A 27,915-nucleotide genomic window follows, 5' to 3' on the forward strand; every position below is an offset into this window, starting at 1 on the left:
TGGCATTACCATGTTGTTGGTGGCAGATGTATTGGTAGACATATACCCACAGTCATAATACAAGGTCTAAAAGATAAAAGGTCTGTAAATAAGTTCCAAATAATCCTCTACAAAAACCTGAACAAAAAGTATAGTAGTAGTAGTAGTAGTAGTAATTACTGTATTGTGTACAACAGTCTAAATATACAATTTGTAGGAATAGAGATACAAGTATATGGAAGTAATGTTGCCATAGTTATAATCTGTTTTATTTAAGTTTCTTCAACAAGCGTAAAAGCTTCAATACATAAATATTCATGCTGTGAATGTAAATTTGGATTCGTGTTTCACAAGATATGAGTATTGTTTGTTTAGATTAAGGCGGCGTCTCAAAGAGATGAGGTACCTTTTATTCCTGCGCGCACGCACCTCGCTTGGCAATCACAGTGCATAGGTGTGACAGAAATGGCAAATGATGTCGCTCACTCTCGTCTTAAGCTGAAACGATTATTACCTGCGATTACCATTATACCTCATTTTTTTTAGCATTAGAGAGAACGTAAAAGCACGAATCACGAGGTCTTTTATATGAGACATTTTTGCCACAACTAATTACTGTCATTCATCAACTGTCAGTATTATAAACAGATGTTAGCGCGGCGGTTTGTTAGCTACTTTAATATAAACTAAATTAATTTATTAATAATGGTAACATAATGGTAACTTTATTAGTGACAGTCACTATCAAAAATAAAGACTTGGCTTAAAGGTCTAGATACCAGGCCATAAAATTACAAAAAAAATGTCAAATTATTTTTTGGCGAACCGGACAGAGAATATTGGCCAAAAAGTTTGTTTGGTCCATAGATTTTATATCTCCGGTCCCAGGTTCGGCCACATGAGAGGACAAAGTTTGGGCTGGTGTCTCACATGCACATTATAGACATTGTGCGAGTGAGGCACCAGACCAATCTCGTCGCCCTCTCACGTGGACCGTTTTCGATACAGACGACTTTATGGCTCAGTGATAAGATTCAATTTAACATATTGCAAAAAATATGACAGTGCAGTCCCTATTAAAGGCCCCATACACGGTACGATTAATCGCTTTGATCGACTGGACGAATATCGTGGCGATCGATCGCATTGAAATTGCCAGCCATACACGAAGCAATTTATCGTTACGTTCGAGCCGTACACGAAGCAATACACGTTACGATGGATCATTTACTCCTACGAAACGGAATAATGAAGTCACTTTAAGTACTCAATTTTAAAAATGGATTTATAATTTACGAACTTTTTTTCTACTGTATGTTGCGTTATATTCTTTCATTCGGCTACGATTATATCCAAAGATAAAAAGAAAAAGAACTAAAACAGAGTATGTTAAAAATTGCTCCTAAATCAGAGGCTTCTAGAGAATTTCAAGTAGGTACCAAGTAGGTCGTTTCGATTAAAGGTGCAACCACACCGTGACTTAAAAAACGGCGACGGTATACGAAATCGCAGTGACGCATCGTATCCGTACCATTTTTACTGCATGCTCCCCACACCGTGTCCCATACGAAAGTCACTGCGTTTCCGTACCTACCGTCTGCGTATTATAATCAGCGGTCTGTGGACCATGCGGTAAAAACGGTACGGATACGATGCGTCACTGCGATTCCGTACCGTCACCGTTTTTTAAGCAGCGCTGTGGTCGCACCTTAATTTGTAACGGGTGGATAGCAAAGATGAATCGTACCGTGTATGCGACCCTTTATAGGTTAAAGTAGCAAATCTTAACTGTCACTTGTCACTACCGTATTTCAGGTATTAAGGGCTATTTTTCTTATAATTTGTATCAAACTATCGCCTTATCGACTTTTGTTCTGTAACAGTAAAGCCCACTTGCACTAAACATTTAACTCGGGGTTAGTGAGCTGTCATCTGTCAATTTCCGTATAAAATGGTGGGTTAACCCTCCATTTTCGTTGGTGCAAGTGGCCCTTAGTATGGAAGTATAATAAAATTATTGTATTTGTTTCAATATTCCTCGAAATTTTTCCATAGTTATTTTCTTTCCATATGAACTTTCCCTGGACTTCTACGAATATTTTAAGACCACAACTACCTAGCCAAATCGATTCAGCCGTTCTCGAGTTCTAGCTAGACTAACGAACATCATTAGATTTTTATTTTTATAGATAGAATATAGAAAAAGTAAATAAAATTGGGTCAAAACTTGATTTTTTTTCATCATTTGTCTAATGACAATCCGTTCATATATAGATAAGTTGTTGGTACATTTGTTGATATGTCTAATATCTTGAAGATGACTACGAGTTTTTAATATGTCTTCATATAATATGAAAACTTGCTAAAAACTATTTTTAAATCAATTTTTGTCTTCATGATCGCCAGAAAAATGGATTTTTGCGATAAAGTTAAATTTAATTTTTAACGTTTTTTTCGCTTTTGTATGGGGAAGAACATAACAAGTCCATGGTACACATGTTGATAAGTCCTATATCTCATAATCTGTAATAAATTAACCCATTTACATACAATTATCTGATAGATTGTATAATTTTATCCTTAAATCTAGTTTCAAACCTAAAATCTAATTAAAAATGGATTTAGGAAAAAATCACAAAGTTTAAAATTGCCGCCCTGTAAAGTTGTCATTTTAGAGTTATCAACTTCTTCCCGCCCAGTACGGAGTTCATTTTTGTTCAGATGATATGAAACGAAAGTAAGTTTATGATAGATGACGGGTGATAGAGATGTCATGGTGAGGTGAGGAAGACATGGTGAATGTATTATTTATGTTTACCTAAATCATTGTTTTCCCAACAGGAATATGATGGAGTTCTACCGCTACGTGCCGAAAGAATCGCCAGCTACGAAAGTGTTCCCTGTCGCTGAGATCAAGGTTGATGTAAGTATATTTTTGCGAAATAATGCATATTTAGGTTTGAACATTTCGCTGATGTCAGCAAAGAGTTTAATTTTTATTTTGTTTCACAAATTAAGAAAAGAAATTAAGGAGTTTGGTCTTTTGGGCGGAATGTCGTTCTCTTTAGTGTAATCTTGTTTTCCCCCTGCTGAGACTTAGTTTATTAAATAATAACTATAATCTGGCATACGATTTTAATTTTATCCATTATTTTTTTCGATTGCGAGTTAATTAACTAGTAAAGGTATCTTATTAAGAATAAACACCATGACGTGATGCATGACAAAAATCCAAAATATGATTTTGATAATATTATTTAAAGAATTTACGCGATACATCGTAAACAAATAGCAAATATATATAGCATCAGTACAAAATTCTGTCATGCTTGAAAAAATACCTGCTTTTTTCATTGGAATTTAACAAAGTTACGGCTTTTTTATCCCGCTCGATAATGCATGTGCCCTTACCATGAGTTTAACACTCTCAATATGAAGGTATATAATAATGGCTTATATCTACCGATATTATTACGCCGTGGCTTGCGTGGGCGACGGTCGCGCGATGGTCGCGCGACGGCGATGCGACGCATACGAAATCAAACCTTATCGATATGGAAATATGAGACGCGACGGCGACGGTCGCGCGACGGTCGCGTGACCGTCGCCCACGCGGCGTTATTTTATTCGGTTCCTCAAAAGTATTTGAAATATGGTTCTATTAACCACAGCCTTGAGAAAACACTGCACAGTGCACATTGGCGTTATTTATCGAATAGGAAACAATGTACAGAAATTGTTAAAATTCAAAAAATGAAAAATCATTATGTCAAAGTCAAATATCGTTCAAACTTTCGTGAAATTAAAACTGGAGTGCCTCAAGGGAGCAATTTGGGCCCCCTTTTATTTTTAGTCTATATAAATGACCTTCCTCTTACTATTCCCCACAAATGCATATTATTCGCTGGTGACACTACAATATTGATAAAGGGAGATAATATTCATGAATACGAGAATAATATAAATGATACATTAGCTGACATAAATAATTGGACAATCTGTAATAATTTAAATTTAAATATAGAAAAGACATTTTTTATTCAATTTCATTCATATAACAGTAATCCATTGCAATTAAATATTAATTATAATAGCCATTGTATATCAAATTGTGAACATATTAAGTTTTTGGGATTATATATTGACCAGCACCTTAATTGAAAAAAACATATCGATTATGTCTGCAGCAGAATAGATAGATTCGTATTTGCTCTGAGAAAACTTAAAGATACTGTGAATACTGCAGCGGCGCTCACAGCCTATCATGGCTATGTGTCCTCGGTGCTCAATTATGGTTTGCTACTTTGGGGTAATTCTGTTGATGCCGAAAGAGCCCTACTGCAACAAAAAAAATGCATCCGTGCAATACTTGGCGCATGGGTAATAGACAGTTGCCGACCACTTTTTAAGGAATTAAAAATATTGCCATTAACTAGTATGTATATTTTAAAAGCATGCCTATTTGTAAGAGATCGGCCAGACATATTTAAAATGAGATCAGAGTTCTTCTCAGGAACACAGAGATCTCAATATCAAAACCTGATATATCAGCCAAGATGCAACACGGCTATATACAAAAATAATGCATATAATATGTGTATTCTACTGTATAATAATGCTCCCAATGATATAAGATGTTTAAAAACAACTGATTTTCGGAAGAAAATGAGAAGTTTTCTGTTAGAACAATGCTTTTATAGTGTAAAGGAATATATTGAACATAATAATATTAATAAGTAGGTAATCAATGTCTAATTCAAATTAAATTATATTCAATGTACCGTAATAAATAATAATGATAATTTTCTAATGTAATCCTAATGTTATGTATACTAATACATAACATTAGGATTACATTAGAAAATTATCATTATTACGGTACATTGAATATAATTTAATTTGAATTAGACATTTTTAGCTTTTTTGTTTCTTTAATATTTGCACATCGTTTAACCACGATAGAATACTGTGACTGAAAATTCTTACAAGAACAACCTGTAACTACAATTGACTACATTGACAGCTTGTATTTCATTGCTGGGAAAACAGTTATTTTGTTTTACAAGGGGGCAAAGTTGCTGTTTAACTGCACGTGCCAATATTGATACCCGAGCAAGCGAAAGATTCCAATATTATACCAAAAAGTGGAATCTTGAGTGTTGCGGCGGTTTCAAGGCACGAAGGTTAAACAAACTTTGCCACCGAGTGACACATACAATTTTCACAACACCAACACGAACAAAATACCGACTATAATCATCAAACTAAATGAAATCCATCGATTTAGTCAATATTTATGATTGAAAATCATCATTTACGAATAGATAAATTCTACCAGGCAGCTTAAGACATCAAGTTAAAATGTGTATGGAATTACTTTGCACTCTTGTGGATAAAATGCAATTTTGCTATCTATTTTCAAATAGCAAAGTAAATAAGCTTTTACCAGTTGGTGTGGTGAAAATAATGATTCCATTATTTTGTAGAAGAGACATGCTAAGTAACGGTTTTGAACTGTAGCTCTTTTTTCGCCTCTCATTGTGCATACAACAAAGGAATGCATACATGATTGTGTTTTCTAGGTAGATGATCAATTAAGGCTCATTTTTAACCCCCGATACAAAACGACGGGGTGTTATTCCTTCTTGACGCGCACGATGGAGTGAGATAAGGAATGCAATGCACGGTCGGTTGTGTATCTACTTGAGTGGGTGCTATTTCATTTTTACCCGCTAATTTTGTAGTGTAAGTTATTGCTTTGTAATTTTAAATTATCCTATGTATCACAATAAATTAAATGTAAAATGTATCCACGAATCGAGTGTCAACACAAACCTGATAGGGTTTCATGGCACTCTGGTGTATGAACAAATGTAAGATTTTTAATATAGAATAAATAAAAAAAAAAAATATATATATAAGTTTGACGTGTCTGTCTGTCTGTTTGTGTGTCTGTCTGTGGTAGCCGCCGCACGGATGAAACGATTTAAAGCTGAGTTAGCCATGTTTCATGAAAATCGGCCCACTATGTCGGGGTTTTTTTTTTCAAAAAATGTTATGTCGTTAGGTTATACTGTTATCAATCCTAATTTACTATCCCAGTTGGCTATATTCCTTTAACGAGATACTGCTGCACCAAAACTGCTGGAAAAGACACAATGTCTGATCATCTCATAGTAAGGGCACCGGTTGTTTTTAAATAAAATTTCCCAGTTTAACGGCTCCGACACGGGGCTTACTGAATATAGGGCGCCTGACATAACCCGGGATATGCGGTGTTTTACCTGCGACGCTTTTCAGATGTGGCTTTAAGAATTATGGGCTATTAATTTAATGAAATTTTTAAAAGCATTTCGTTTCCGATAAACATCGTATGCTGTCATTTGTGAATTCAGTCATCAACGCAATTATTGTTAATTATAGCGATGTTAATAACAAACTACACACTCTGTTTTTATCGTTAACTGAAAACAATACATACACATCATAGATACTATATTTATAGGGACATTTCTTGACTTGGCTAAGGCCTACGATACTGTTTCCATTCCCAGTTTACTTAGCAAACTAGAAGTTATTGGCATTAGAGGTCCTGCCTACAACTGGTTTTTGAGCTACCTATCTAGCAGGAAACAAATGGTAAAAATCGGAGAGACAAAAAGCAATTACTCACACGTCCCTTTTGGTGTCCCACAAGGCAGTATTCTCGGTCCTGCACTCTTTATAATTTCTATCAATGACCTCCTTGAAGTCATATGAATGAAGATTACTTATAAAGTAGAAGATTATAATGAGCGTGAGGACTTACAGAAGTATAAACTATAAGAAAATGGGGCACAGTGAGTTCAAACCTTCTCATCGTAAGGGCCGATTGTTTTTAAATAAAATTTCCTAGTTTAACGGCTGCGACACGGGGCTTACTGAATATAAGGCGCCTGACATAACCCGGGATATGCGGTGTTTTATCTGCGACGCTTTTCATCTGTGGTTTTAAGCATTATAGGCTGTTAATTTAATCAGGTTTTTAAAAGCAATTTCATTTTCGATAAAATGCTTGAGTACGAGTATGTTTTCATTGAAGCACTCAGCCATGGCAATTATTGGTAGGTATTTATGGCGCTGTTAATAACTACGAGTAAAAATTCTATTTATAGCGGTAAGTTACTAAATACAATAAATAAATAAATATTATAGGGCATTCTTACACAGATTGACTGAGGCCCATACATAAAGTCAAGCCTGTTTTCCCAAAAGGGGTTCGGTCAAGTTGCCGCTCTTAACTCGTGAACAGCATAAAGTCAGTCGTGTTCCGAGTCGTGTTTTAATTGCAATTATCTTAATACACCGAACAACCAAAACTAACCTTATAACCGTGATACTTAAAGTTGACTTTTGCTTGGAAGTGTAACCATAAGTTGCGAGTGCAAAGTGCGTGTGAGTCTGCTCTTCACCCCCGCGCGCCGTGTGCGCCGCCGGTCGCTAAGTTGTAAACAACTTTAAGGAATTCGGCGCCGTGTGGAATCACCCGCAATACCTGCCTAAATTATGGGTACTCCTCGTACACCACCTAAAAGTGGCTCCGAGCCGGATCTTGCTTCTTATATAGACCAAGAAAATCATCACATTACCTTACGGAAGAGAAGACATCCGGATCCTGATTGTGACATCAGACAGGAACTGGCTGCCTTCAGACAGGATATGACAGCCCTCTTTAAAGATTTTACCAATGATTTTACTAAATCGCAAGATCAAAAGTTGGCCGGCTGGCGTGAGGATATAAGGTCTGAAATACGGGAGCAGCTAAACGAATTTAAGTCATTGTCAGAGAGCTTGAAGGAGACACAATCACGCGTTGAAACCAATTTGTCAGATTTTGATACTAGAATTACTACCGCCGAGAAGAAAGTTGCTTCAGTAACATCTATTACAAAAAATCTCCATGAAGCTCAGGAAACTATCAATCGGCTAGTCATTGAAAACAATTCAAGTAAACAATTTTCGATGCTTAATAACCTGGAGATCTCTGGCATACCGTACTCCAAGGGTGAAAATTTAATGACTATCCTTCGAGACATATGCGCCAAGGTCGGATACCAACTGGGTGAAAGTGACATCGACGTTATTCACCGGGTGCGTCGCTTTCAAACGAGCCAGGATGAAGGGCTAAGGAACAGTAGACCACCGGCAATAATAGCTAGATTTACACAACGATGCCATAAAAATGAATTACTCGTTGCCGTCCGTGCGCGCCGTGGCCTAACAACGGCTGACATCGGTTTGCCGGGGCCCGCTGCAGCTGTGTACATCGGCGACCACCTGACCCCCGCAAACAAATTACTCTTGAAGCAGGCTAGGCAATTAAGATTAGAGCACAACTATACTCACCTTTGGGTTCGTGATTGTAAAATTTTCATTCGTAAAACCGACCAAAGTAAAGTTTTACTCATTAGTAACGAAGCCGATCTTAAAAAAATAAAGTGACCATTATACTCTTATTTAATGTGGTACCTATATATCGTTGTCAAAATTATTTCTGTGAACTTATTTGCGTTAGCTACCTATTTAATTTTAATACCATATGTACATACGCGATGTTATCACGATGCACACGATTATTTGGTCGGTACTTGTACTTACGCTGGTTATTATAAAAACATGTTTACCTCTGCACTTAAACGTTTATTCTGTGTTCTACAAGACAAATACAATGCATGCACGTCTTATAAATATAAATATATTACTGATCTATTTTTGGTATATTTCCTTACTTACATCTTTTCTTCTATATTAGTCAATTATTTCTTTATGTCTCCTGGCGCATTGAAACCTGTTTATCAAAAACATTATATTCTAAATATTTATGCCTATAATAATGGCTAATACACACTTTAGTGGTTATTACCAAAATGTGAGGGGCTTGCGAACAAAAGCTGGTGAGTTTTTCAGTAAAGTAGCTCAGTCAGATTATGATTTTATTTGTTTGACGGAAACCTGGCTTACTCCTGATTTTTATGACGGGGAATTCTTTGACAGTAGTTTCAATGTTTTTCGATGTGACCGGTCCGTAGCGGATAGCGGTGCGACTCGTGGCGGCGGGGCGGCCGTGGCCGTCCGAGCTTGTTGCCAACCGGTACGCCGTGACTGGCCCACGCCGCCGCGCGCCCACTGTGAATGTGTCTGGGTCTCTGTTCCACTCGACTCGCGTGGACGAAATGCTCGTAACCCTCAAAAACAATCTTTTTGAATATAGCCTGTATTTACATTCCGCAGGGTCCCGGATATAGGGATTCGCTAACTTCTTTTTTGAAATTGCAGATCAAATTATTACCGATAGGCCAAATGATCTATTCTTGCTTACAGGAGATTTTAATATACCGGAAGCTGAGTGGGTGTCCCACTCGTCTCCGGGAATGCATTTAATTACAGTTAACAGTTACACAACACGAGTCCTGCACGACTTTTTATCTTATACTGAATTAAAACAGTTTAATGGAGTTTATAACATTAATAATCGTATTCTAGATTTAATATTGTGTAGCACAGACTGTACAGTTACTCCATGCGACCTACCACTCACACCTGAAGATAGTCACCACAAAGCGTTAACCATAGATTTATTTTTAAAATTTGAACCCTCTCTTAATCCGAAACCTAATAGTATTTATAATTTTAAGAATGGTAATTATAATAAAATCAACTTAGAACTATCTAAAATCAATTGGTATTATATTATGGAAAACGTTGATTTGACAAGGTGTGTAACAAAATTCTACGATATTTTGAAACAGCTCATTAGTGATTATATCCCTATGCGTCGAATCAACGTATCGGCGTCCGCTCCGGTGTGGCACACTAGACCATTAATAAAGTTGTTACGTGAAAAACGTAAGTTTCATAAGAATTGGAAAAAATACGGCAATCCTTTGGATTATGAATCTTTTAAGATATTACGTAAACGAGCAGAAAAAATGGAAGCACAATGTTACAAAAATTATATTTCTTATTCCGAATATAAAATAAAATCATGTCCAAATTATTTTTGGTCTTATATAAAATCTATTAATTCTAAACATAAATTACCACAAACAATGACATATAAAGATCATGCTACCTCAGATGGTGCAGAAATCTGTAATTTATTCAATGACTTTTTTCACTCCGTTTTTGAGGAATCTCATAGCAGCTTGCTTGTCGATAATTTAATACCACCCGCCGAACCCTTAGTAGATATGTGTACTATAAACATTGATCGAGCATGTGTCCACAGGCTTTTAAATATAATCAATATTAACAAAGGTGCAGGCCCTGACGGCATTCATCCTATTTTCATAAAAAAATGCTCAGCAAACCTCGCAATACCTTTAACTATTATTTTCCAAAAGTCTATTAAATCTGGCTGTGTTCCCGAAATCTGGAAAAGAGCATTCGTGACGCCTATCCCCAAGGGTCAAGTTAGCAATAATATTGAACAATTTAGGCCTATATCAAAATTGTGTCAATTCAACAAAATTTTTGAAAAAATAGTCACTAGCCAGCTTTCTCAAGTAGTTAAAAACCATATCAGCCCCAATCAACATGGTTTTTTCAAAGGTCGGTCGGTAGACACTAATCTCTTAACTTTTACCAATGATATTTTAGTCGCAATGGATGGAGGCTCATGTGTAGAGGCTGTGTACACTGATTTTGCCAAGGCCTTTGACAAAATTTGTCACAATAAGCTTCTTCTTAAGCTTTGGCACCTCGGGATACACGGAGACCTTTTTCGTTGGATCAAATCTTACGTTGAAAATCGAAGCCAATGTGTAGTATTATCAGGTTACACTTCTCAATGGAAAACAATTAGTTCCGGTGTACCCCAGGGATCTCATTTAGGCCCGTTGCTTTTTACGCTATTTATTAACGATTTAGATAAATATATCAAACACTCAAAGGTTTTGCTCTACGCAGATGACACGAAAATTTATAAAGTCATAAATACGGTTGAAGATTATTATTTGCTGCAGGATGATTTAACTAGTTTTGAGACATTCTGTAAAGATAATGATTTATTTTTAAATATAAATAAATGTTCTGTAATAAACTTTACACGAAAAAAAAATAATGCACAATATAACTTCACATTATGTAATAATCACCTGCGTAGAGTAACACTAATCCGTGATCTTGGAGTTCTAATGGATTCTAAACTATCGTTCATACCTCATTTAGATTCTGTCATAAAAAAAGCTTACAAACAACTGGGCTTCATTCTAAGAGTTGGTAAACCTTTTAAAAATAGTACCACCTACAAAATCCTCTTTAACAGTTTTGTTCGCAGTCATCTCGAGTTTGCTAATACAGTATGGAAACCTTATCATAATATCCATATTGAACGACTAGAACGGATACAAAGAAAGTTCCTTAAAACTCTTGATTTTAGAACTGGTCACACACATGTTAGTTATAGCGAATCTCTAATCCACCATAAATTTCAAACACTCAGTAACCGTCGAGATATCGCAGATTCCGTCTTACTCTATAAAATTATGCGCAATGTATTAGATGTCCCCTCACTACTACACCAAATACAGCTCAGAGTTCCCCGTAGACGTCAGCGCCACTGTCAGAAGAAAAGATTATTCTCGATTCCCAACAGTAGAACGTGTTATGCACAAAATATGTTCATAAGACGTGCCTGCAAACTATTTAACGAAAATGCCAAGCTTTCTAACATAGATATATTCACTTGTTCCATCAATACTTTAAAACGTGCTTTTGTTTAGGTAATAATGTACCTTTTCCTTTTCTTACGCTCTCAAATGTTTAGTTTTGGTTAAGTAACATTTAAAAAAAAACAGACTGTGATTTTATGTAACAAATTAATGAAACTCTAGGTCTATATACTTTAACAATATTGTATAAGTACTGTTTGTAAACGACTGTATGTTTCTAAAATATAATAAATAAATAAAAGCAAAAGATACAGAAAAAAGATACAGTGGAGACAACACAAATGATTACAAATAGAGGCAGACAACAGGTGGTCTTATCGCTAAAGAGCGATCTCTACCAGACAACCTTTGGATAGAGGAAATAAAAAAACATAATCAAAAATACATATATGCTCTAGGACTGAGGAGGATCTATAATATGCTCATTAAAATGATTCTGCAAATGCTTACGTATTACTTTTTGTTCACAGGTGGCAGGCTCAGACGCAAACCGAGTGATCCTGACAGAAGTAGACAGAACTTTGACAGGAGAATACCAGTGCGAAGTGTCAGCTGACGCCCCGCTCTTCCATACAGATATCAAAGCTGCCGAAATGGTGGTAGTAGGTAAGTTGAATATAATGTAAAATAATGAAGCATTAAAAGCTCTTTATGCAGAAGGTAGACTCTGGATGGAGCATAAAGCTAGGGAAGCTAGGCAATAGACAGCTCCAAATTATAACGTGGGTGTTCACAGGCCATTACGGGGTCAAAGGAATTTTGGCCAAGATGGGACACGCTGACAGCACTGATTGTCACATGTGTGGCGAAGAGGAAGAGACCGTCAGACATCTAATGTGTGAATGTCACGCCCTCGCCAAACAAAGAATGAAGAACTTTGGAGCAGGCTACCTGGTACCAAAGGACTTCAGAGAGCTACCCATGAGCCTCATCATCCAATACGTGGAGATGGTCGAGAAGCTCCTGAATAGCTGAAGGATCTTAGGATCGTAGGGGGTAATTGCATAAAAGATCCCGATTGGTCGAAGTGTATCCGTAAGGGCCCCCGCAGATTTAAGATAAGATAACTTGAATAAGTGATTGAAAGGTCCGGTGCTTTCTGCGGTTATTTTTCAACTAACTGAACTGACCCATGCACCATCATAGAAAATAACATTTCAGACGCATCAGGCATGGGCCGGGTCTATCGTAAGTTGTCGTCAAGACTGACCATCAAGGAGAATACTAAAATAAAATTAGTGAGTTTTGGGCTTTTAGACTACCCCGCTATAGTGCTACCCCGTTTGGAGGAGACATACAAGCAACAATTATTTTTTATATGGACAAATAACAGAGATTGCAAACATAACGGATTGTAATGGAAGAATAAAAGTATAATATATACAGAGTGGGGCCTGTAACAAAGGCGAAGAATTAAACTCTAGGCTATTCTCCTTATACTGATCAACATTTGTTCGGCGAGTTTTAAAAATAACTTGTATTTTGATTTTTATCACCCTTGAAAGTTTTTTCTAAGAGGTAATGTATTGCGAATTTTGTTAAGTCTAAAGTGTGACAGACAACGTCAATGACAACAATAATGGCGTACATTGAAGCTAATATTTATTTTGTATGAAAAATTAAAAATTTAAAGACTTCATAATTTTTAAAAGTCACTGAACAAAATGTTGATCAGTATAAGGAGAATAGCCTACAGTTCAATTCTTCGCCTTTGTTACAGGCCCCACTCTGTATATTATCAATAATTGTCAATATTAGTAGTGTTAAACATACATAATTACGTATTTAGCATAACGAGTTGCTCTTTGATCTCATCCGAAATTAACGGGGTGATTCAAACATGCTTAGAATAATTTATAAAAACTCTCATCCTGTCAAGGTGAAAGTGCGTCACAAATCTGTTTGAATTTATAAGCGTCTACTGAAAATTGCACTTGCAAAAGGTCGAGGCCAGGTATTTCGTTATTCACAAACAGTTGAAACAGTAAACTTCATTTTAATCCGTGGCACTGTGAAAAATGCATCAAGAGTACCACAGTAATATAAGGTCAGTAAGATTTTAAATTATATAAATATAAAACATAAGACTTATATTGACCGGGATATAGACCGTGATTACCGTAGTGACACTGTGAGTGTAGTGTGTTTGGATAAACCATCGAGTGTGAATGCGACCAGTGGTAACGCTGAAAGCAAACGCAACCGACGCGCTGTCTACGCAACATCCACCCGCCTTCTTCAATTTTCCGCGATCATGATGCATGCAACTGCGTCGAATTATCGGGAGCTCGACAATAATCAAAACTGTAGTCACGGTCTATATCCCGGTCAATTTAGTTAAGTCTAATAAAGAACTCTTATTATAAATCATATACTATGACCAAGAAATCTCTACCAGTCTTAGATGATCCAATCCTTTTTTTATAGGATATTCTAACACAGATTAATTAAGTCACATGGGTAAGCTCAAGAAGACTTGTGATGCGGGTACTATACAACGATACGATATATGTAATATACAAATACTTACTAATATGTACAGCGCGTAAACGTAATAAGGGCGATAAATGAAACCAGGCGTATAATTCAATATTGTTATCATTAATTAACCCTTAACCCTTAAATTGCCACTCTATGACCGCGCAGGATTTTTATAATGAAACTTGGTGTTTTGGGTTCAGTTAGGGTAGATTAAGGGGAAAATGTGTGAAAAAAAAATATAACAAAATTGGAAATGGTTTTTTTTTAAGCGTCACTTATAAATGACATTGCCAACTACTGCTTAACATAAAGACGTCACTTTGGACGGACATTGCCAACTTACACATGCACATTGCCAACATAGAAAAATAAAACGTAAACTTAATAAGCTACACTCAACATTGTCCGAAACTTCACCTGCTACCTCTTTATGTCCGGCGTAATATCTACTACGTAATCTACGTTATGAAAAATGCTCAAAACTATGTTGACTGTCCGGATCTGCTGTCAAGCTTGAATTTCCCACTTCGTAGGCCCCTTACGCCTTGCGTCTCGCACTAAACGAATCTTTCATATCCTCGCCACTAATACTAACTTTAGAAAAAACTCCTTTATTATAAGAGCCGCTAAATATTTCAATCAAATTTGATTTGATCATGACCCCATCGATCTGATCTCTGACAGTTTTACATCAGTACGCAAACTACTGACCCAAGACTTCACCCACTGTTAACTCTCAAATAACACTATAAACAGGTTACTGCTTTTTTCCTTTCTTTTATTGTTTGCTCTCAATCATTGTTTAAACTCATATATAGATATGTATTACATAATCTTTAAATAAATTACACAATTTTCTGTAATTTTGCACGCATGTACTTTGCCCAGTTTCTATCTGTGGAAACTTGTTATTGGCTCGTTGTTTCTATGTTATAAGCCTAATAGTAACTTTATCTGTGAGTTTTCATAATAAATAAAATAAAAATATAGTTTTCTTCGTTGTCTGATTCTAAATCGGAGTCTTTAGAAGCTGGAGGTGGTAGAAGACCTATTATCCTCTTTGACTTCAAACGTTGCCCAGCCATATTATTGTAAAAATGCAACTAATGTTAACAATACACAAAAAAATATTCGTTTAGAAAAGTTGGCAATGTCCGTTACAAGTGACAAATAGAAAAAACACAATATTTAGTACTAACTGGCAGTGTCACTTTGAAGTGACATATATTATAACTTCAAAAATAATAGTGAAATGTTTGTCATTTATTCACAATAATGACACTAAATAGTAACTTAATTACTATTTCAATAAAATTGAGTGAAAAATACGCATAAACTACTAAAATACTTACATAACAACGACATTTGTCACAAGCGCAAAAAGACCTCTCGGTTGTAATTTTTAAACTGAGTATTTCTTTCAAATTTTGATAAGAGAAAGCAATGCGAAAGTGCGTAAAAATAAAAGGGATAGACGCTAGACCGTGTGGATCACGCCACCTGCGCCAGAGTGCCTAGGAATCTAAGTTAGCCTAGACTTTATAGGACGTCATTTAAAACGGACAAAAACAATTTAAGGGTTAAGAGGTGTTTTTGATTTACTCTTAATTTTCACCCCATAATGAATTTTTGAAAAAAATCTCAGCAGCAATGTACTGTAAACGTGGTTGCGATGACAATCAATGACAACTGTCAACGAGCGTTTAACGGGAGTGTGTTTGCATTACGTTGCGGGCCGAATTAATTTGTATGGATAAAAAAAAAATATTTCAATTTTAAGTAAAAGTTATCTAAATAATTACATTTTATACGTCCTTTACTCACCACCGTCACGCTCGTATTAAGTTCATACTAAAATCGTGACGTAAAGGAAATTAGGAAATCATTTTATTATCATCAGGATCGGATGAGCTCGTGATTCTGAGAAAAATGAGCCCAATCAAAACCACTTACTTACTTACTTACTGCGATGGCTCAGCGACCCGAAGTGGATCTTGGCCTCCGACACTAGATTCCGCCATTCGCTCCTATCCTGTGCAATCTGATGCCACTCAGTCACTTGAAGGTCACGCAGGTCTTTCTGGACCTCGTCGATCCATCGGTACCTGGGCCTTCCGACCGGCCGTTTTTCAGTAGATCGCCACAAGTGAGCTCTTTTGGCCGCACGATCCTCTCCCATCCTCTCCACATGGCCGAGCCATCGCAGACGAGAAGCTTTACTCTCGCCGATGACGTTGGGCTCGCCCACTAGCTCTTCCACCTCCAAGTTCTTCCTGACTCTCCAAGAGCCATCCTCTCGTCCCGTAGGGCCTAAAATCTTTCTGAAGATCTTCCGCTCTGCCACTAAGAGCTTATTCTCCTCCTTCAGGGTCAACGTCCAAGCTTCGCATCCATATACCAAGAAATCAAAACCAGATCTGGTGAATTTCGATATTTGAGATTTATTTTAAAAAACTGTGTGCTCATCACACAAATAAATGCCCTCACCGCAAGACCGCACCGCAAGATAGCAGGAAAGGCTACTACCAACTAGGCAGACCGGTCGCCAGTCTTCATTATTTGTGCTTTCCATCATTGAATCGACATCCACACACCTCATCCACACACCTTGCAACCTAAATGGTCGCGCACCGTGCGGTTTCAAAGGAATTTCCTCCCACGAACGCTCCGGCTGTGGAATGAGCTCCCATGTCGAGGTATTCCCGATGAACTACAGTATGGGGTTCTTCAAAATAGGAGTGTACAAGTTTCTAATGGGTCGGCAACGCGCACGTGACACCCCTTGAGTTGCGGGCGTCCATAGGTTACGGTGACCGCTTTCCATCAGGCGGGCCGTATACGTGTTTGCCACCGACGTGGTATTAAAAAAAAAATGAGACAAATTTTAAAACTACTAAAACAGTTAAAATTACTAAACTTCACTTCCTGTGTAAACATTTAAAACTATTTCACTTCACCAGTTTACAAATATTTATAGACCCATTAAATTTGATACTGAGGTAACCAGATAACCGAGCAAATATTTACTTCACTGAAGCAACTAATAGAATTATATTTCGTACGTAAATTTCGAGAAATCGTTTGAGTTTACTCTCTACTTTTTCCGGGTAGTGAGTATGGTGTTATTTTTTGTAGCCAAATGGATATACTCGTACGGGAATATCGCATTCCAATACACGGTCTCGGCAGTCCATATTATTCTATATTCATTTTAAACTTAGGTTTAAAATAATAACACTTACTTAACTTAAGTAAAATATAAAAACACTTACTTAACAAAAATATAAACAACACAGTTTTTAAAAATATTTTAAGCGGTTACTCACGTTTTAAGTCGATATAACGTTCGATATGTTTCGATTCATTTCCGAGGATCTTCGAGTATGCGTCGCGCTCTCGCGTAAGTGCAAGATGTAAAGGCGGGGTCGCTACTCTTGAGAAAGATCCTCGGAAATGGATCGAAACATGTCGAACGTTATATATCAACTTAACAAGCTCATAATATTTTTAAATATGTTTGAGTCTCACTGGAGTTTTATAGTTAAAATACAGTCTTTTTTTTTTGAGCAATCGTGTAAAAAACTAAGTTTGAGTGCCGCCAACAGCCGAGCGGGCCAGGGATCAAGTTGCCGGTGGTTAGGGCTCAAGAGAGAAGTACCGCCGGACTATCCAAGCCGTGTCCAAGATCACCGTCTTCAGCATCTGACATAATATGCACTGTTGTTAAAAGTGAATCAATTTTATAATATAACATTTAGGGCCAGTTGCATCAACCACATTTGACAGACACATCATCGTCACGCAGCAGACGTCTATGGAACTTCCCATACAATATAATTATGAACGGTGACAGACGGTTTGATGCTACCGGCCCTTAGTCATGTGGTTTCAGCCTTTTTATTTACTGACCAAGGTGTGTACACAATCTTTTCTATTCAATGGATCCGGTTGGCGGTAACTTCGTTTAGCCCAGAGACCTTTTGACGTTTTCTGCCAGAGAACAAAAAAAATAATGCTGCCAATGTTGTCATACTGTTATTTCGCTTACTTTGCCACCCCGCCTCGGAGAGTTGGCCCATCTAAATAATTACTGGTATTCCTCGCAGAGATATGGGGTTAATGTCCAGGGAACGAGACTTCCCTTCTCTTAATTCCTCCTGTTTTTTTAGTTGTATCCCTGTTTAATTGCATAAATTTCTCTTGGATTTTAATGATGGATTTTTCAAGTTAAAAGCTTTTCTAATGAGTTGGATTTGTCGGGATTTTCTTTTCTTTTCCTCTGTTTAATTTAAATACGTTTTGTCTTTGAGTGCTTTTTTTACCTGTAGTCAAAGACCTGCTTTACTTATAGACACAGCTTAACAATTGTGAATTTGCGTTTCGTTTGTGGGACTGTCTATGGCAATAAATAATAATGTGTGTTTTTCGTTCCCGTGGCGAACTATATGGAAGTCTCTCTACGCTCTGACGTATTAGTGCGACACATAGCGTAAGGCCTGAGTGCACACTCATCCTGAATCAAACAATTGAAGCTCATACAAGTGTCCTGAGTGGACGCTGCATAGATTGTATGACCGCCACCGAGCGTATTCATAAACGTATTCTAAAGTTATCAAGCCGATAAAATTCGTTTGTCCTTTTCTATCACACCAATACGGCGGAAAGGGACAAACGAACTTTATTGGCTTGATCACTTTAGAAGGGGTAAACAGTTGCGTAGATGCCACAGAGCGCCAGCGACTGGCTACTTTGTCGAAGGACCCTGTAAATGTTTAGGTATCCAATTCAGAACAATCGTTTGGTTTAATAATACCTACTATTAGTGTCAAAAAACATCTCTAACCAACATGTTATCTGTATCATTATCTTCCAACCACTTTTTCAAATACGGCAGTACCTCCATTATTTAAAGACTTGTTCCACACAAGCGGAACATTTTAGCGCATCAGCTGAACCTTTTTATTCTAGTCACCATCTGCCCACTCGCGATATTTCCACTTCTACGGAATATTTTATCAGGAGTGGTGAAATATTGCATATGAGGCTAAGAGGAACGAAAAAGGTACATAAAAGATCTACTTTTTTGATGAAAAGTTTCAAGTGACAATGAGTAAAAAGGTAAAAGTGAAGGCCACACTTCTCCTAAATAAGTATGACACACTTATCCGTATTGATTACACTGGTTAACAATGGTTTTGCCCATGAATGATGAAATACAAAAATAGACAGTACTTGGTAAATACTAATCATCAATTATAATATTACAAGTGTCTTAGCTCGAGTTATCGAGCTTTGCAAGTTTAATCTTGTATTGCGTTCGCCGCACTCTCGCAAGTTTCGACTTGTTCGTTATTATAGCACAGCTTTACTTTACTAGATTTAATACATCATAAAGAACGTTAAGATTGCGCTGGCGTTCGCTAAACACCGTGAAAATACAATTAGTGTATGACGTGGTAATAGCACTGTAACATACAGCAACATCTTAAGTGTATCAAACAAATTTTGTTTTTAGTTTTTATTGTGAAGTTTGAACTAAAACTTTGTGAATTTATATTTTTGATATGCCTCGTTCCTGTGAAAGTAATCCTAACAATTTTTGTTACGTTTGTGGTAAATTCATTACAAAAAATACGAGCGAAAACTTCAGTCCGAGAATCTGTCGTGCTTACGAACTTTATTTCGGAATACCAGTGAAAAATCAAGACAAGCCCTGGGTTCCGCATGTAATATGCTTGAGTTGTGGTAAACACTTGCGAGATTGGCTATCCGGCCGCCGATCATGTTTGCCTAAAAGGATCACATTAAAGATTGTTATTTTTGAATAAATAAGACAGAAGGGCTTAATACGCGCAAAAAGTTCAGGCATGGAACAGCGATACCAGGGCAAATGGAGTCCTGCTATGTTAGGAGACTACTGCTGGACGTTGAAGAGAGAGGCTGTAGATATTATTTATAAACGGAACAGCAATATATTAACTCATTTTTAAATTTTATAATATGTGATTTATGAATATAATGTTATCTTAAGTCAAAAGATTTTTTTTTTAATTCCACAAAAAACGCGAGCTAACTCGACCTTAAAACTTACATCAAAATGTATATTTAGAGGTATTCTTTCGCAATTAGCACAACTCATTTCATGGATTAACAAAACCTTAAAATTTGTTAACCAGTGTTATAGGAACTTTTTTTTTTCTTTTTTAACTGCATGTAACTCACTTGTTAAATTGTAATCATTAGGTATAAGATAATTATAGTTTGTAATATATTTTAACTAGATAGTAGTGTAAAAGCCTCGAACTGTTTGAGTATTGCTGCACACCTGTTATTGGTGCATAAATATTTATAGGTGTCCTCTATTGTCACATTATATTCTTTGAATTGTTTATGTACTGTGGTGTGTCTTTTATAATAAAAAAAATAAAAATAAATGTTTATAATGCTCATATCCAAATATGCAATTTTACAATTTGTCGTTCAGTGCATGTAACCTTGCACCAGTACATGTACAAATTAGTTAAAATAATAAAATGATAAATATCAATAAATACCAAAACGTGTAAACCAAACTATATGATCCCTTATTATTTTTTTTTATTTTTTTTTTTATTATAAATGGGCTTACTCTTGACCACAGACTAGCTAAAGGCAAAGACGTGGCCTACGATGGAGTGAGCTCGCCCAGAAGATGCCTGTTCACTCTTGATTTGAAGGTTGCCGGGTTATATGAGCTCGGAAATATAGCCGCCGGCAAGGAATTCCACTCCTCTCTTAAAATGAACCACTCTTTTAAAATGAAGTTCAATTTAAATTTAAGGTTTTATATAAAACAGGAAATATAGAATCACCGTTTTAATAATTCATTACTTGTTCCCAAAGACAGTAGAAATAATTGCGTTTCCCAAAGACAAATAATTCAGCTGAATGAGTGTGTATTCGGCTCAGTTTTCAAATGGAAAATTCATTTTGTAAGAGGTCGACGGCCCAATTCAGTTTCGGAAAGGAAATTTGCTGCTTCCCCCGGAATAGCAACTCGATTTTCTTTATTGTTTACTATTCGGAATAGGGTCGTTATTATTGCCTTGAGTTGTCTAGGTAACAGTTTATATATCCAGATGTACCTCCTGAATTTGAAGACGGGTAGTTCATAATAGAGGGTAGATTTTGGCGGAAATCTAAAAGCCTACAAACAACAAAGTTAGACGTTTTGGCGTCCGCAGACAGATTTAGTTCCACTGCTTCATTTTGAATCCTGTAACATTTTTGATCTTTTCCAGCGTTAGATTGAATTTATACCTGATTTGACCTGTTACGAAGCCAGACTAAAATAAACATATTATAGAATAAATAAATATGAGTCCGATGGAAAACTCAAGAAGCTGTGGGTACTCAAACTATATAATAGGATATTCAAATACTTATATGTATATTTACATAGAAATCATCCATTACTCTCCAACAAAATACCTGTGCTCATCATACAAATAAACGTCATTACCGGGATTCGAATTCGGAATCGCTGCTCTCAAACAGATTCTCTATCCGCTAGGCCATTTGCACAAAAGATCCCAATAGGTTGAAAGTGTATTCGTAAGGGCCTCCACAGATCTAACATAAATTTTTTTAAGATCTGCTAAGCCAGACCTGTCTTCAAAACCTATGACCTTGAATTACGACATTTAACCTTAACATTTTTTTTCCACAGAGCCCCCACTAACAAGTCCAAATGTGACGTCAGACCGCATAGCCTACATCGGCGGTGACCACATACAGGCAAACTGCTCGTCACCACCGTCTTTACCTGCTGCCAACATCACGTGGTACGTCAACGAGCAGATGGTAAGTCTTCTTCCATTTTAATTCCAATAGTTCCTTCACAAATTTAAGGGGCTCCACACGGTTTTGATCGATTTTTGCACTACAGATAGAATTATAAGACCAACGTCCATCGGTTCTTCAATATTTTACTTCTCTTCATAAAAAAATCATGCCATGGTCTAAAAAAATACTTTTTTCGAAAATTGATTTTGGTACACACATGAACTCGACATGTTTGGATTTACCATTGACATTTTTAACAATTCAAGAGAGATATTAATTTTAAACTAATTAAATCAAAAGTTATGACCAAAAAACCAGTTTTTAGCCCTAAAATTATTCAACTTTGATGCCAAATATCACAGAAACAATGAACTGTGAAGTAATTATGAGATACTTTTTTATTTAAAAACGATGCTCTTGATGGATTCAGATCAAAGCTTATTGACGAAGGGAACGCCCTTAATGGTGAGTCCAAAAATGACGGCAGACTATAAGAGATTGAGTCACATAACCCCCGATATGTAGATCAATGTTTGAATGACGCTCAAGGTCCAATAAAAACTTAATAAAAAATAAAGTTTACGACATTTCTTTTAAACATTTTAGAAAGTATAAATACATTTTAAAACTAAATTTGTTCTTAAAAATATTCTGTATTTTTAATGAAGTAATTTGTTGGCTCTTTATTTATTTGCATATAATTTAAAATCATATTTAGTGCTTGTACAGCTAGTAGAAAGTTCAACTTTTGCATAATTATATCCATCAAATGATAGACAGAATTTATATTAAAAAACTACTTCGTGACGTTACTCTTATTTATCGATAATGTATTTACTACCTATAAATCTCTGTCGCAAATATATAATTTATAAGCAACTAGCTTTTGCCCGCAGCTTCGCTCGCGTTAAATTCGAAAATTGCGGAATGCTCCATACGAACTTCCACTCCCCATTTTAGAATAGTGGGGGGTTATAAAGAGACAAAAAGTAGCCTATGTCACTACTCACCCTTTCAACTATCTCCACTAAAAAAACCACGTCAATTCGTCGCTCTATTTCGCCGTGAAAGACGGACAAACAAACAGACACACACACTTTTCCATTTATAATATTAGTATGGATAAATTACACCACATCCTTAAGTCAAAACCGTAGTAAAGAAAAACGTAGAAAGTAAAAAAAAACCGTAAGAAAAAAAAACTACTACAATCTTTTTGGATGCCCTGTTCTGTTCCGATGGAGATTCGTACCGTCGTCGAGATTACTCACTTCTACTAAAACATTTATTCAGAAAATTAATATCCTCCTCTTGTTTTAGCTCATATAAGTTACTGTCTACCTATACTTACTATGTTGTTACCTGTATTGAGGTGTGCAATAAACAGTATTTGTATTGTATTGTATTGTTTCTTCGAATTGTTCACAGGTACCTGGCTTCACAGCTAACCACGTGCTGAACTTCAGCAATGGCTACGCGTCCAGTCAAGCTACTCTAGAGTTAGAAGCAGCTGCACTTTCGCCCGTACCTACTCTTATGATTCGGTAAGAAATGTCGTCGGCCTTGAGATTTTTCCGATATGAATCCCGAAATTCTCATGGATACCACCGGCTCTTTCCCCCCGCAGCTATTTAGGGCAACATTTAAATCTTCAAAGTGATTGACAATTTTGATAAGTCTCAACTGACCTGAAAGAGCGCACTTAATTGCAACTCTTCTAGTAAACATTAAATAAATGTCATATAAAAAGAAAAAATGACCAATGCCTCCAAGTGTTCCAAGCTGAATCCCTCCCCCCCATTTCTGAGGTAAAACCGAAACTAGTTCGACCTCCTAACTGAATGTGTGTGAACACATGTGATACGAGCTAGCGAAGAGAGGTGGCGTTGCCGTACAGACTCTTAGATCAATTTGATCTGAAACTCTTCTATTGTTGCAGCATTCGTCCATTCGTATACTCGTTTGCGTCTTACGGCTCAGCCACGACATTGGTCTAAGCGCGACAGCGGTGAGCGGCGGCCATACATTGGAGTGAGACACAGCGATGGGACTTTTCATTCGCACGTATGGCTGCCGCTCACCGCTGCCGCGCTTGGTCCAATGTCGTGGCTGGGCCGATAGGGTTTCCCCAAGCTTATCGACGCAAAATCGGCTCTTCAAAAATCGATCGTTAGAAGGAAGTCGCTTACGCGTCATCATCTCTGAATGCATGCGTACGCATGTTCATACTAACGAGCGATTTTTGGTCGGCGAAAGCCGATTCCGCTGTGATAGGTTTGCGCATATCCTTACGGCTCAGCCATGACATTGGGCTAAGCGCGACAGCTGTGAGCGGCGGCCATATAAATTATTGGAGCGAGACTTAGCGATGGGATTTTTCATTCGCACGTATGGCTGCCGCTCACCGCTGCTGTCGCGCTTAGACCAATGTCGTGCCCGGCCATTAGGTATATTTATAACTGTAAAACAAAAAGGGCGTAGTCTACTTAAACACAACGATTTCTTCTATTACAGGTGTGAGGCGTCCATATTTGACGTATGGAAGTCGACGAGTCATACCATAGTGCTTCGGGAGCGAAGTGCGAACCCCGCCTCGGCTTTAGGCCGAAGTTTCACAGGTAACCCTTAGGCTGAGGTTTTACAGCATTTTTGCAAGTTTGGCAATGTTAAAAAGTTTTGTGATTTGCTTATTAGACGTCGGTAAGGCTAAAGATTTGAAACCCAGCGTAAGGCATCAAAAACGAGGATAAAAGTGGCTTGGACACCTTTTCTTTGGCCTATGACAGATGACGTCACTAGCCGTCCGTGAACGTGTTAAGATGGGTTGATGGGTGATCTATAAAATTTCAATGTTGGGTGTGTAGATATGTAGACAAAAAAGTGTCTAATTTTGAAATCTGAAAAATGGGTCTTAATGTAAAACTGACAGTTTTACAAAATAATAAAACGAAATGCCAAATAACATTTGACTTTAATGACTTTCCTGTGATAGGTTTTGATTCTGATTCTATATTTGAACCTTTGTTAATCTTTACAAGGAATTTTACTGAACTCTAAGAACGAATTAAATAAAAAATCAATTCTGAAATAAATTTCATGGATAATATTTTAATTTTCTAGTCACGCTACTATTTAACTATGAATTATTACTCGAGCTGTTATGAAAATTAAATTTTCTTTTCAGATTCCCTAGAATCTTATATTATTCTGTTTTCCTAACGAAATACCTAACATTCAAATCCCATCATAAAACTCAATATAGTTGTTCAAATTATTCATAAATAAATTTTAAGGGCTCAGTTACATTTTGCTACCTTGAACTTCTTTAAGTAATATTGTAAAATTAATAACCTCTTCAAAGTTCCTTCCTTGTAAATACGAGCATAAATGGAAATACAAATTCTCCATTTATTTGTAATATTACAAATTAATTTTCAAATATTTTAGTGGATCACGACATTGACCTTCATTACCAGGGCTATTTCATTGAGTTCAATCGACGAAATTAATTGCTCATCACACAAATAAAATCCACTTACCGGTATTCTAACCTAAGGCAGCGGTTTAGCAGGTAGAAATCAGCTTAGAATTCTGACAAATCAGGGTGCGAAGCCGAATGGCACAAACGCTCACGAAACGCTCACGAAACGAAACGCTAGTTGATATCTATCTCTATCGCTCTTGCATATTGGCGCGACAGAGCCCGACTAACTGGCGCGGCGTTTCGTTTTCGTTTGGCGTCGGAGAAATGCCATTCGGCTACGGGGCCAGATGAGACTAACTCACTTTTTTTTTCAGGGGCAGCAGCAGAAACACGCCTACCTACAATAATGGTACTACTTCTTCAATTCTCCCTTAAAATATTATTAGGAAAATACGTCGAGACCTCAATAAGATAGCTGGTTTAGTTTAACCCGGATTTAGTTAGTGATTGCATTAATGTAACTAATGTAAAAGTAGTTCATTCGAGTTACAAGCAATGTCATTTAAGGACAGATCACATTGGCGGCGTGAGCGTTGAATAATAAAAAATATGTGGGTGGAGTCCCTTCGCGCGGAAGAAGTGAAACTTCGCTAGAACAGAAAAAACAATAAAAATAAAAATACAATAAGTTTTGAATTTGCCGGGGATCGAACCTAGAAGTATGGCTAGCTTGAGGGCAACAATCTACCATGAATGCCACTGGCCCACCGTGGTATATACGTGTGCAAATTTAAGTGTTATGTGCTGCCAATGTTCAAGAAGATTGAATTCAAGTAACACTGAGTGTTACGAGCTGTCAGTTGGAAGTCGCATTAGAAGTTTCACTTCAAAAACGCGAGCATCTGTGAAATTATTGGAGCCATCCACGCACTTGTGACGCAGAGGATGTGCCATCTTTCATAATGGTTCTGTATAGGAATTATAAAACGCAAATGAATGTTAAAGCACACGCTTCCAATGTGTAGAGGGCCTTTATTGTTAACTACGTAATAACTGAGGGCCAAAGTTGCGTAGTTATTGTAAATCAAATGTGTTCTGATTTCTGATTATTAATGCCATGTTGTACGAGATAAAATGTGTTGTATGAGATAAAATCAAAAATGTATTGTAAAATATTTGTAACAAATGAAGAGCGCCGACAATAGAAATAGCGAACTATGTAAACAAACCATTTAATGAAACATCCATATACTATTTTATTGGTTTAGTTAGGATCATGCTGTGGTAATAACTGATTATAACACCTTGTATTTAGCCAGTATTCTTTGAGTTGTAATCAAAATTACAGATATTTTAAATACAAAGGTTTGTTACATTTTCCGTTTATTTTATTGATGGCGACTTTCAATCAAAGCTGATTCGGTGAACCAGAACAATCCGGATCTCTAGAAAACTCCTCGTTATAAATACAGTAAATATCATGTAATGTTTTATTGGGTGTCCTGCCGTTTCGCCAAAAAACGTTTCGTCAAATTTCATTTCCCAATAATCATTTCGCAATAGTTTCATTTCCCAAAGTATTGTTTGGCAAAGGTATGTTTCGCAATGATTTTGTTTGGTCAAATTATCATTTGGCACAATTTTACTTAGTCAAATTTTATTTAGTCAAAACTTTATTACGCAAACGTTTTTAATAGCAAAACTTATATCCCAAAAACATTTTTGGTCAAAATTTCACATCGCAAATTTCGAAAATATTTAGGCATTTGCATTTTCATTTCTACGGGATTAATTTAATTTACAGAAGATTTTTTTGCCAATTTAACTTAAAATTGTCAAATGACAATTTCAGTTTTATTCCCAAGGCTTCAGTTGGATTGGACACGAAAAGTTTGCTCAACTTTATTTTTGTCAAATTAATATTACTGGACAAAATTATTTTGTCAACTATTTTTTTGTCAAAAAATGTTTCTACAAATTACACCATGCAAAACCACGTTTGACAATAAATATTACAAGGCATAAATGTAATGTAATAATTTTATTAGTATTGTAACAGAAAACTCGTGTGTGACAGGGTCAGTTTAGGTGCGACGACGAGCGAAGCGAGGAGGAGCGTGTTAGGTTGACAGTGAGCAAATGGCGTTTTAAAGTAATTAAAAATTAATAGAACATAATGGTCTTGAAAACATAAGGTTTCTTATTAATAGAATGTATCCGGACATGTAAGTGAAATTGTCATCCTTGACATTTGCAGCAGGAGGAAAAAAAGTAGGTACGACATACACATTATTATTTCACACATCTTGGACACATAGTATAAAATTAACAAACAAATTTCCAGTGCACCATTTAATTACAATATATTGGGAAATGGAAATTTTGCCTAACAATACCTTTGACTAAAAAAATAATATTTGGTAAAATGAAATTTGACCAAGTAAATATTTTGGGAAACAAATACTTGCCAAAAAAAGTTTTGCTAAATATCAATTT

The 27,915-nt window shown here is 36.5% G+C and overlaps 1 protein-coding gene across 1 annotated transcript; it reads left to right on the forward strand.

Moving 5' to 3' along the window:
• The first annotated feature begins 2,822 nt into the window (after positions 1-2,822).
• On the forward strand, positions 2,823-26,964 carry LOC125242033. Its single transcript, XM_048150743.1, has 6 exons — positions 2,823-2,902; positions 12,161-12,296; positions 21,880-22,013; positions 23,424-23,539; positions 24,510-24,613; positions 25,794-26,964. The coding sequence occupies exons 1-6, from the start codon at positions 2,825-2,827 to the stop codon at positions 25,892-25,894; spliced, it is 669 nt and encodes a 222-aa protein (XP_048006700.1). The 5' UTR covers positions 2,823-2,824; the 3' UTR covers positions 25,895-26,964.
• The last annotated feature ends 951 nt before the right edge of the window (positions 26,965-27,915 follow it).

The sequence above is a fragment of the Leguminivora glycinivorella genome, chromosome 2 (assembly GCF_023078275.1).
Source record: "Leguminivora glycinivorella isolate SPB_JAAS2020 chromosome 2, LegGlyc_1.1, whole genome shotgun sequence".
NCBI classification, from domain to species: Eukaryota; Metazoa; Arthropoda; class Insecta; order Lepidoptera; family Tortricidae; genus Leguminivora; species Leguminivora glycinivorella.